This window comes from Phoenix dactylifera, chromosome 8 (assembly GCF_009389715.1).
Source record: "Phoenix dactylifera cultivar Barhee BC4 chromosome 8, palm_55x_up_171113_PBpolish2nd_filt_p, whole genome shotgun sequence".
NCBI lineage: Eukaryota > Viridiplantae > Streptophyta > Magnoliopsida > Arecales > Arecaceae > Phoenix > Phoenix dactylifera.
In genome coordinates this window covers 15805083-15817967 of record NC_052399.1, presented here as the reverse complement: position 1 = coordinate 15817967, position 12885 = coordinate 15805083, and the positions used below count along the sequence as shown (strand labels likewise).

General features: G+C 43.5%; 1 protein-coding gene across 1 annotated transcript; it reads right to left on the bottom strand.

The window, feature by feature from the left end:
• Window positions 1-6067: 6067 nt before the first annotated feature.
• Window positions 6068-11591, bottom strand: LOC103702471 (probable transcription factor GLK1). Its single transcript, XM_008784916.4, has 6 exons — window positions 10834-11591; window positions 9991-10131; window positions 7992-8330; window positions 7848-7919; window positions 7650-7760; window positions 6068-6521 (listed from the first exon to the last, which is right to left on the bottom strand). The coding sequence occupies exons 1-6, from the start codon at window positions 11293-11295 to the stop codon at window positions 6372-6374; spliced, it is 1275 nt and encodes a 424-aa protein (XP_008783138.1). The 5' UTR covers window positions 11296-11591; the 3' UTR covers window positions 6068-6371.
• Between the last annotated feature and the right edge of the window lie 1294 nt (window positions 11592-12885).

Sequence of the window (12885 nt, the reverse complement as noted above, 5' to 3'; positions counted from 1 at the left end):
ATAAGAAATTTACTGATTATTCTGAAAATGGATGTGTGCCTTACAAATGGAGCATCGGGTGTTACTCTTGGAATTGATTGCAAATCCCAGTGAATTTCAACATAAATGATGACAGTCCACACAGGAGAATGATAGATCATATTTTCATCAAGAATTAGTTGTACATTCAATCATGCAAGACAGACATGGGCACCAGAGATGATAGGCTAGCATGATACACCACCACAAATAGCCATTGTTGCGATCTTGGTGGGTGTTCCTGCCAAATTGCAGCAAAATCCCTTTCCAGATGAAGATCTTAATCATGCCACTGAGCTGTAAGGCCTAAAGGAAGCTCTCAATGCAAGTCACTTAAGGAGGAAAAAAAATACTGAATATGCCTTTGCAATCAATCTTGGGGCATCAATTTGATTTGCACTTCAAGTAATTATGTCGCCAAACTCACTTCAATTATTCTCTTCATGTCTTCTTTTATTTTTCCATACAAGTCCAGAAAAAGAATAACTTTGGGCATTAGTTGGCTACTGATATTATGTGGCGCCTATTAATTTGGATTTCCGTAGATTCCATAACAACATTCTCTTTCACTCAGCTATTTTTGATGCCCTTCTACCTCAATGCTACATCCAAACTTATATACCCAACCTGTTGTGGTTCAAATCTGGCCTGAGGGTGACCACGTTGGAGGAGTCGGGGGAGCTGCCGGAGTGTGGAAGAAGACGGAGAGAACTAACTCTTACGACCGACGGTGTACCTGCACAAAACCTCACCGGTGTTTCCGGTGAGGGCCCTCTGACGATCAAGTTAGAGTGGGGATTAGTATATCCAGCCAAAAAGTCCCCCAGGTATTACATGTTGGTTTTTATTTATAGTCCCGGTAGGAGTGCTTAGGTAGCAGAGGTATGGCCTGTTCTTGGGAACGGTAATGCGTTGACAGCCGTGGCAGGGCATGGCCCGTTTCCATCGTGAGTGGGGGTGGCGCGCAGCCAGGATTTGATTGTGGTGCACAATGGAGTCCGTTCTTGGGAACGGAAAGGCGTTGGCAGGGTATGGCCAGAGTAGTATTTCATGGTGGCGTTGCAATGCCACATAGTAGGGTGTGGGCATGCACATGGGTACGGCCGTCGGTAAGGCCGAACTCGTTGAGAGGTTGCATTGTGCTTTTGGTGAGGTTGGCTTGACGGGTGTCGAGGTATGCCCGACGAAGCGCCTCGAGCTTGGAAGTCGGGGTGTATAATTAAAGAAGGCGATCCGAACTTGGCTGGGGCACGTCGGCGAATAAAGAAGGCGTCCCAGGCTTGGTCGGGGCAGGTCGGCGAATGAGGAAGGTGCCCCGAGCTTGGCCGGGGCGGATCGGCGAATGTCCAAGGTCGGAGGAGCTTTCGGTGGAGTTCGAAGTCGGGCTGATTCTGGGTCAGACCAAGGACACGTCCGATTGGTGTTGGTGTCTGTTGGGCCGAAATTGGGTAGCCCTTTTGTTGTGGACTGGACGATCCATTTTGCCCTTTATCATTTGCTCCCCGACTTCCGAGGTTGAGTTGCTTTTCAGCTTGGGCAAAGGTAGTAGCTGGACTATTGATTATCCTACACATCAGCCAAGCGGCTTATCAAGGACTCATTGCTTCTGGTAGTACTTTGTAAAGTGAGCTTGAATGAGTTGAGTCGCCACATCAGCTGAAGAGGAAGCGGCTGTGGGAAGCCTTTGGAGCATTTCGGAGATTTTCGGCGTTCCTCTTGGTGACCTTCCTCTTCTCGTTTTCTCCGGTGAAACCTCTAGGTAGGTGCTTTCACCCTTTTTTGGTTGCTTGGAGGGGCTCTTCTTTAGTCTTCTTTTGCTTTATTGTGAGCAAGGCGATGGGGTCGCCCTCGAGAGCCCTTGTACTTGGTGTGGACCTATCTCGAGCCCGAGTTTCTTCATCATCGGAGGAAGCCGAGCTCGATGGGAGTCATGACCTGTACGAGATTGACTCAACCATGGGTGAAGAGGAACTGGTCTAAATTCAGGTTCAGTTCTTTATTCCCTCCGGGTTCACCCTGGAGCTCCAGGGCCCAGGGCTCGAGTTGATGATCCTCCTGAGGGTCGGATTGGGGTATACGTAAATACACTCCGAGCGAGGCTGAGGTTTCTCATGCATGGGTTCATGAACGAGCTCCTAACGGCTTACCACCTAGTCCCAGCACAGCTCGTCTCGAATTTATGGAGGATGATAGTGGGCTTCATCGTCCTGTGCCTTACACATAATCTAGCCCTCTCGGTCAATGTTTTCTGGAGATGCTTTATGTTGAAAGCTAACTTCGTGGATAAAAGGTAGTGGTACTTCTTTCCTCGGAGAGGCTGCTCACTCTTTCGATGCGCGCCTTCCTCCATTCTTGGATGGAAGCGCAAATTTTTCTTTGTTTCCTCTGAGCGGTCGTGGAGGGTTGATTCGACCTGGGGTTCGCCGCGGGTCGCCGTTAATAATAGACTGCCTAAGTTGTCGCAGCTCGAGCAGGCGACTTTAAATACGCTGCTCGGTCTGCAAGAAATCTCAGGACTCTCCGACTTGCTTACCAAGAAAGTTTTGGCGAACATCGACGCAAGCTCGGCTCATCTCTGAGCCCCTTCCGGATGGTACGGTTGCCCCATCGCAAAAAGTATTGGGTTTGCATGTATGGGTTGGTCCACCTCCGGATGGTTTAAAATTTTTGGACAAAGTCCGTGACCGGTGGTATCAAAACCTAAGCTTCGTATTGCGAGCTTCTCAGTCATGTCAGTATTATTTTGGAATACGAGAACAGATAAGACTTGGGCATGGTTGGGCTCCCTCTCAAGTGGGCGCCAATTTGTGATAAGCATGCCACGAGGTTGAGGGATTGTTACGGTCTCATGTTGGCTGATACAGAGGCTGCCACGTGGGGTCTACAAATAAAGGGACGTTCCCATGTAGTCTAAGCTTTTTTTTTTTTTTTTTTTGGTAAAAAACGGCTACTCAATCATATAGATCTAACATAAGTACAGCCTGCCATGTCCGTAGAAATAAAAGACAACAGAGAAGAAGGAGCGTCTACAGTAGACGTCCACAAAACATCCCCGGAATGCCGGGCCACAAAAGAGGCGACCCAATCTGCGGCCCTGTTCGCCTCTCTAAACACATGACCAATCTGGAAACCGACCATCGTCTGAGCCATCCTCCGAGTCTCCCAAATGAGGGGGTGACCGTCGCCGTACCTGTCCGCCCCCCGGATCCAATCGATCACCACCGCAGAGTCTCCCTCGAGGAACACCCTCTCGACGCCAAGAACCTGCCTGGCATAGGATAACCCTTCCCAAGCAGCCCGTAGCTCCGCACCAACAACTGTAATCCCAGGTGTCCGACGCCCACCTGCAGCCACCAATCTACCACCGTGATCCCTGATCACAAAGCCGACCCCTCCAGTCAACCCGTCTAATGACCTACTGCCATCGAAGTTTACTTTGAGATAGCCAAGGGGTGGGGGAACCCAAGAGACAGTAACAAACAGGGGCGTTGAAACAGCGAAAGGAGAACCCCAGATGTCCCTGGCCATCCCAGAAGAAAACTCAGTGGCAGCCACCATAACCTCCCTCGCATGTCGCGCCGCCCTGTCCACCACCATCCTCGGAAGCCCCCGCCTCCCCTCAAATATGCCTGCGTTCCTATCCAACCAAATGTGGTAAGACAGGTACGCCCTCAATATCCCCTCTGCTGCCAACCTGGGTCTAGACATGGAATCTCTCAGCATCCGCAGCAGATCCTGTGTCGAGACTACCGCATCAATCAGGGGAACCGAAGAGCACTGCCAAATCTGTCGAGCTCTAGGGCACAATAAGAGAACATGCTCAATAGTCTCTACGATATCACCGCACGTCTCACAAAACTGAGATACCCCCATACCACGCCGAACAAGCAAACTCCTCGTCGGGAGACATCCCCACGCCACTTTCCAGATGAATAGTGCCACCCGTGGGTGAATCCGTAATCTCCAAATCCATCCTCCCTCAATCTGTCGCGCTGGCGTCCTGCAGAACAATGCACAAAGATCCCTGGCCCTCACCCACGACCGCCCCGTCGGAGTCCAAAGCAGCCTATCCGACACCCCTCCAGAGGGAATAGGCAAGGCCAAAATCATCTCCGCCAACTGCTCACCAAACACCTCCCTGATCAGCCCCACCCTCCAATGACTCCCCTCAGAATCCAGCAGATCCCTGACCCTACACCCGGCTAGTCTCGCAGAGTCCACCATGGTCGGCAGACGACAAATCGGCCAATCAGTCACCCAGCTATCCTCCAGCACATCTATCGAGTGCCCGTCACCAATCACCCATCTTGGTCGGTAGTCTAAGCTTTTTGGTCGGATGTGAATTGCTCTTTACTCTTGGTTCCTCTTCTTGGAGATATGCCAGAGATTCCCCCATTCTGGTCCGTTGGTTCGCACCGCATATCATTGGTTTTTTTTTTTTTTTTGAAACGTCAATTTATATGGCTGTAACGTAAGCACATCCTGTCAAATCAGAATAAAGTAAAAAGTAGAATGAGAACAGAAACTCTACTATGGATTTCCAAAGAAGTTCTCCGGAATGCCGTGCAACGTAGGAGGCGACCCAGTCTGCTGCCCTGTTCGCCTTCCGAAAGACATGTACTGCCTGGAACTCGTTCATCTTCATAGCCAACCTGTGAGTTTTACGAATAAAAGGATGACCATCTCCATACTTGTCCGTATTCCGGATCCAATCGAGTACTATAGATGAATCCCCTCGAGGTGCACCCGCCTCGCATAGGATATGCGCTCCCAGGCTGCCCGAAGCTCTGCCCCAACTACAGTAAGTCCTGGCGTACAACGGCCTCTCTGCTGTGACCAACCTATCGAAGTTGTCTCTAATCACAAATCCAACACTTCCGGACCTCCCATCCATTGCCATGCTGCCATCAATATTCACCTTGAGATGATCAAGGAGCGAGAGCACCCAACCGCATATCATTGTTGGAGTCATATATACATCAGACAACTATCTTTCAGCATCAAAGTTGACACTTTTGGAGCAATTTCTCAAGACCAAGTATCTTTTGTAGCCATAGAGTTGAAAAGGGTAGTTGAGTTGCGTGAGAAGCCGTCAGAACCGGGAATGCATAAATGGGTTCTAAAGTTGTTGATTGAGGTCGAGCCGACAGCACCGAGGGATGGGAAGATTGTAACGTAGGATTCTCGTGGAAGGGTGGCTTACAATGACCTTGAGAATAGAAGCTTTGACAAGTATGAGTGTCCAGCTAGCTTGTGGGAGGTCTAACTACAGCAATATCACTAGCTTAATATTTCTGATGTCTTCTGATGTTGTTTGCTTCTGTGCTTTAATTCCGGCATTTTACTGATGTGACTCTGTGTGTTTGGTGTTGCTCAAGGGAAGTACTTTCGTGACATCTGAAATGAAAAAGTGTTTTTTTCTATAAAAAAAGGGGTTTTGATGGTAATATTTTAAAAAGTGCTTCAATGAGGATAAAAAGTTTGAAAGAAGCTAAAATTCTGCTTGCTAGGTGTTGGTGGTAAAATGGACCACCCCCTAGGCTTCTCCTTAATCAGAAGAAACACCAGAGACGCCTTAATTCGTCCTTATGGATGAGAATTGCGGGTGGCTCAAATCAGTTGAGGTCTGGTGTTTTGTGGGATCGATTTACAGTGCGCTTGTCAAGCTTCGTAAGGGGTGGGGCCAATAAGGAGACACGATCTCGGATAACCTATCAGATACAGGTCTTGGCCTCCTTGATGTTTCGCTTGTGAAGTACACGGTGGAGGTTATTCCTCTGCACCTTTTGTTTAACAGGCACGTATTTGCAAGTTTTTTTTTTTTGAGAGAGAAGAGAGATTTTATGAGTCGTGTGTGTTAAAGAATATTTTTTATTGTATATAATGTACATTATATGCATGTAGCCACGTTCGTGAGCTCGTTATTGTCATCACCATGCATATATATGACTCTCTCCTGGTACAGTAAAGAGAGGACGAGAGTACTTTACAACCCAATCCTTATTGTATCATTTATGGTGTTACAATGTAGGACAATTTCTGCTCTTTCAAGTTAGTAGTCATATTCTTAAGCGAGCATAATAACAACAGTCCTACTACAATCATTAAATGCAAATAAAATTGCTCTCATTATAGTACAACACGCATAGGCTTACAAAAAGTAAGGAGTTGCCTGCTTGTTCTTTAATCCATCTTCGTGGAGCCTGAGAGTCTCACACAAGTACAAATGAGTAAAGTGGGCCTACTCACGAAAAGATTGAAAGGAGTTTCTAGTAACTCTAAGATCTAGAGATAGACATGTCGACGAAATCTTGATGGGTTGGCCATGAAACCAAGGTGTTGTTGACATGATATCAACCACACATTGGCGGTACTTTTGACACACCTTGCCTCTGTAGTTCCACCAGTACGCTTTCCAATGAGGGAGGCTTCAACCCAAGAGGTAATGGCGACCATGGCTTCGCTAAAGCATCTCCAATAGCTGCATCTATACTTTCCTTTGACTGGAGAAACGATGAGGAATAAAGAGATAGGTTTATGAATATTATTAGTGGATCAAAAATCACATATGCATGAGCTAGCTGCACTATATTAGAATATTGAAATAACTATATTGTGGGGATAACGTTATAGAATGAAATTTTTCCTCAAAAAACATTACAAAATGAATATATCAAGGTGCGTTTATGTATCTATTCCATACAACACAATGCCCTATCGATAGCATTAGTAGCTTCTGCAAACGCCTTTTCCTTGTTCTCGTTCTAATAGACATGCCATCTAATTGAAGACTCAACGAGGTTCTTTTTGTTTGTGAACTCATAAGTCAATTCTAGTTTCCTGCAATTTTTGAATACTTGTACTTCATCATATTTGACATCAATTTTTCTACTTCTATTTTGGATCTACAAATACTTCAGCTAAGACAAGTTAGAATTTCTGATCGTGTTTCTTAATATGTGACTCTACATTCTCCATTCTATCACTTTTTACATTCTTAATACTTAAAATCATCTTTGGTGCATGAACCAAACACAACTCACAAAGACCGTCCTGCATGACATTCACCCATATAAATCAGTTGTGCTTTTTGCTTAGCCCCCCTTTCTTTTCCTCTTGAACATCTTTAATTTTATGGGTAACGCCTCTTGGGCCTTCTATAACAAATGCCCATCTTTAGGCTTTTTATCATAAATTTTTATTTCTGTTACCTTGGTTTTAGTTCACGAAATCAACTAGCCCAAAGCTGAGGGGCCTACATGATACGTAGCAAGTTGACAAGGCAGAATAACCCCACTATTCTGATGTTCCACAGAGATGGGCGTGGAATCTATCGTACCCTGATCAACCACATGGACTTGGACAAACTCAGACAACGTGTCTTGCGGACTGTCCATGCATAAGTAGCATCTTCCTGTACTTGTTTTAACCGCCTTTATTTGACTCCAATAAATTACTAGATGGTTTTTTTTTTTTCCCTCCAGAAGACTAGATTACTCTATATTTCACCTGGTAGTCTACACAAGTTGTCAGAAAATAATTGAATCATAATGTTTTAACTTTGAACTAATATATGAGTGAATAAGTTGTGCAGCACCGATTCAAAGTGAGACGAATGATACGAAACTTACAGGATAAGCATCGAGCTGAAGCTGCGGAACAGAGTGCTTTGTGGCGGGAGGAAGAAGTGCCCTATAGAAGGGGTAGGGAAGAACACCCGGGACTGGTGGAGCTGGAAACCTCTGCATTTAATTTGTTCCACAAAGTAAGGTACCAACCTCTTCACATACATTTCATAGGATGATCATGAAGAGAAGGTGAATATATACCGTTGGGAATGCCTGAGGGAAGCAAGGAGTTCCTTGTGTTAGGGTATGTGGTACCCAACCTTCTCGAGGGCCCTGCAACAAAAAAAAACAGTTTAGAGAGAGAGAGATGGGGAGAGAGAGGGAGAGAGTGAGAAGAGGAGGTACCTTATGGTAATGGTGGTGCCAATAAGAAGGGTTTGATGGTGGAGGAAGAGGTGGCTGAGGAGCCCACGGCGGAGTGGGAGTCCGCAGGGCTAGATGTCTCGGCCACATGTGCACTAATGGTGGGTCTGCTGTGGGGTGCCCCCAAACATGTAAGGGTCTAAAAGACTGTATTGGAGGAGGAGGAGGAGGAGGTGGAGGGAATCCAATGGTGGGGGCAACCCAAGGGTTCATGTCCCTTTTTGCACTGGCACCGCAGGGTGAATATATTTGCCGTCTCTGGCTCCAGCTTGCAGCTTCTTTCTCCCTCGCGAGCAGATGCTTACGGTGAGATCTATATTTCTGTGCACAGTAAATTGTCAGTTGGATAGGCGAATTCACCTAATGTTTTTACTTTTTAAGCCTTTAGCAGGCAATGAAAAATAGAAGAAAGAAAAGGATAAAGGCCGCGTTTGGGGGAGCGGGTGGCAGTAAAATTTTTGAAGGTAGAAATTTTGTAAGTAAAGTTTTTATAAAAAACTGATTGTTGTTTAGTAACTATATTTTTAAAATGCTGTGGAACTTTAATATATATTTAGTAAACAAACTAAGAAACTATTTTTAGTATGATAAAATGATCATAAAAGACATTATATGGTATTATACAACAGAGCATAATAAAATATATAATATATAAATACATACTTATATGATATAGTATAATATTAATGTAATGTAATATAATATTACTATAATTTAGTAATATAATATTGTATACTATAGCATAATAATTTAATATAATATTAAATTATTTAACATAATATATCAATGTATTATGATATAATGTAATATAATATTATATTTATAGTATAATACAATAATAAAGGTCTAAAATATTATAATTATTAGCGTAAATTAATTTTTCATTCTTTCAGAGATAATATAACATAATATTAAATTATTTAACATAACATATTAATGTATTATAATATATTATTATATTATATTATATTTATATTATAATATAATGCTAAAGGTATAAAATATTATAAGTATTAGCGTAAATTAATTTTTCACCCTTCCGATGACCATTTATCTCTCTAATAAATTCTCTAGTTATAGTATTTTGGTCCAAAAAGAAAAAAATATTATAACTCAAAACGGCTTCCTAATGATTCCTAAAAGTATTTTTTTGGAGAAGTTCCATTTTGCTTTTTTGAAGAAGCTCCAAAATGGAGCTTCTCTCAAAAAGTTAAAACAGCTCTCCAAAAATTTCATCAAATATTTTTATTTTATCTAAAAGTACTTTTGGAGAGCTAGAAAGTATTTTTTGGCACGCCAAAAGTTTCTCTAAATGGGACCAAAGGCTTTTGTGTTTTTTTTTTCCCGAAATGTTTGAATTCTTTTTATTTCACTATGTGCAAGGAATCCAGCGAAGAAGTAAATTTATCCAATCTTGGCAGAGATTCCAATTATGTTTTCATATTTTTGGTTCTCGTGCTTGAATAGTCATACGAGCGAGCAATCATGGCGTGCTGCCCTATAATGGAGTACTAGTGAGGAAAAAGGGAGGAGGAATGAAGAAAAGAAAAGCACCTTTCCCTTGTTTAGAAACATCAAATAAGACGAAGAGAAATAATCAGTGACACAAGTTTTACACATTTCATATTAGAAAACTAACCATGAAACCAGCTCGAATTGGATTTCCACTATATTTCAGAACTCCACTGCTGAAAATGCATGACTACAGCAGAATATCATGTTTCACATGTTTGGGGTCAGATTTATGTATTCATCTTCAGCATTTACAGTATAATTCCTCAACTGAACCAAACCCTTATTGCGTCCTAATAACTTAAAGAAATTAATGCTGGTTTTCCCTTCTCTCATCATATCTGCGTATACTGGACGCTGGAGCTAAATAGACCTCTCAACCGTACCGACACTTTCATCCAAAAGGGGGATGAAAGAGAGTAGATCATTTAGATGAGAGATGTGCAAAAAGGAGAAATAAGAATGGTACCTGCAGATGGCTTGCGACGTTGTGTCGAGTGAGGCAGTCGATCCCCATGAGCTCTAAAATCCTCGATGGCACTGCTTTATCTACTCCAAGCTGCTCCACTGCCTGAACAAATCTTCGATGCAACTCCGGCGTCCAGTCCACCTGAGACGTCAGCCATTGATTAGTAGAAAAGTAAGCTAAGAAAATGATAGAAAAGATTATCCATAAAGGACAAGATCCATTAACCTTTTCTTCTTCATTAATAAAAGTTTCAGGTGACTAATGCGGCTGACTGCCCATTAGTCCCCTTTCTCCTGAACAAAAAAACAAAAAGAGACATGCTTCTCGTGATACCGTTCTTCCCCAGATCTATGCGAATTTTCGTAATGTGTTAGTGGCATTCTCTTTAGCTATAATTTGCACCTTATGATTGGATATAAGAAGCAAGAATACTAGGAAATATAAACACACAGATCCATAGCTTGTACTTGGAAAAAATGAAAATCCTGAAACGTAGGTGTTTTTTTTTTTTGATGGTGATGATCTCAAACAAGTATTCCTAGGATGAAGCAATCGGCAAGAAACAGTCACTACCTTTGCTCTAAAACTATATCTATTTATTCCTTTCACGTTAAAGGACCATCTAACACCTCCCATTGGATCAGATCTACTAATGGAGTCGTGGTTCTCGTGATATCTTCCTCCCAGGATCTATGTGAATTTTTATTATCTAGAGAGGAGGGGAGGGAGAGAGAGAGGAGTAGAGAGGGGAGAGAGAGAGAGAGAGAGAGAGAGAGAGAGAGAGAGAGAGAGAGAGTTTCAGCCATGGTTGCACTGCGGCCAATACCCCTTCGCAACGCCTACCTTCACTTTCCGCTTCCCTTGCGAATTCTTCGTTGCCGTTGCCGTTGACTTCCGGCCTCTATCGGCCTCCGATGACGGCGACCTGACCTCCGCCGCCACGGCCACTGTGTCCTCCTTTGTCGTCGCACTCGTGACCTCCTCTCGTCGACTCAGATCCTTCTCTACCTTCATCTCCCCTTCCATCAATCCATTCTCTTGACCCCCACCATCCGAACCCACCGCCGACTCCACTGCCATAACCATCCCCGATGAGGCCTCTCCACCTCGAGGTCCATCTGAAAAAAACTCAGCAGGATCCACCTCGAGGTCCGGCAGTATGTCCCGGTCATCAAACCCCATGAAGAGGTCATCAAAGTTGATATCCTCCAGCAAGGTGTCATCGGAGAAGTTGCCGGCCAATCCCCCGACCTCCCCATCTCTCTCCTCACCATTGGAGCCTCTCGGCGGTGAGACTGCAAGCATCCCGATAGAAGAAAAGGCAGAGAGAAGAACAAAAGAAGGATATATAGGCACAGACAGAGGCCAGGAATCTAGCTCTAGCAAGCTACTTAGCTGGCCGACACACAAGAAGGATAGTTGTCATGTGGTCGTTGTGATACGAACTGCATGGGAATCGGATTTAAGGAAGAGCTTCTCCTAAATTATACCTGTGTGCGGTTATGAAGCTGGTTTCTCCGAAAAGTGGGGTGGGTAGCTGGAGAGTCTGGAAGAGAGGGGTGGGGGAGAGGGCTAGTGGGGGACTTTCAAGTGTTAGAATGGTTTGATTGGGGTCTTGGAGTATTTGAGTTGGGGGAGGTTGGATGTCAACCACAACTTCTTGAAGATTACTTTGATTTGTTTTGAGGGTTTTGTTTGGACATTCTCTCTCACTTCTAATTATTTGTGTGGTTTATGCTCTTGTGGATGAGTAATTTTGAGCGCTTTTAAAGTTTAGTGGGGGGGCCGACACAGACAGAGGGAGAGGGCTCGTGATCTTGTTGGAGGAGAAGATCCAAAAGGAGGGGGCTCCATGAACTGAAAAAAAAAAAAAAAAAAAAAAAGGAGGGGCTCGGAGACGCCAGCGGCTGCACGCATATCGGCTGGAGAGGCCGTCCACCCTTTCATGAAAGGAAAATGAGAGGGGGTGCAGAGGGCTACATCTTATTGTCTTTTCCTATAATGGGAGACGTGTCCTTTTCCAGTCTCCCGTCCATGGTGACCATTAATTTCTCCCCCCGGACGAACGAAACCAGGTCTCAAAACAACGCAGTGTTACGTTGGAATCGCCAATTTAAGGATTTTTAGTCGCAGATATTTAAGTATTGATCCGTCATATATGCTGACTATTACGTTGTAATCATAATAGTAGTAGTAGCAGGTATTTAAATTCTTTACCATATTGCATCATCCAAATACAAGGATCTTCTTTCGACTCTAAATCTCTTTGCTAAATGAAATCTTTATTTAATTTATTAAATTACCATTACTTTTTCTCTTATGTTTTATCATCAGAGCTTATAATTATTTTACGAGCTATTAATTCTATTATTTAGTAATAGACCTAGGACATTGGATTCTATAGCATCTAGAAATTTTTAATTTTAATATAAGATGCATCTAAAAAGTCTGCCTACCCCATGGAGCTAAAGATTGGCATGTAAGAAAAAGTTGGCTATATCTAGTCTCTAGTTTACCCTACCAACAATTAAGATATCTTGGTTGTGGTATTGATATGCTTAATTCTTAGCCTTATCAATCTCTATCTCAAGCTTAGATTTTAATAAATGATATTTAGAGGTTATTTTCTACTTTAAGAATCTATAAAGGTTTGAAAGAAAGCTAAGTGAAAAAGATTTACTCTGGTGTTGATGTCCATAATTCATATCGAGTGGCTATTGGTTGGATTAGGTCCAACGCTGAACCAGTGGACCAGTTCAACTATAGAGCAAAGCAAGCAGTACAATACATGTTCTTTTATATGTATTGTTTGGTGGTTGGACTTGACCACCAGCTTAGCGGTGGACATGATCCAACAAAAAATTATAGGTTCACGTGGCACCATCCAAGAAATAT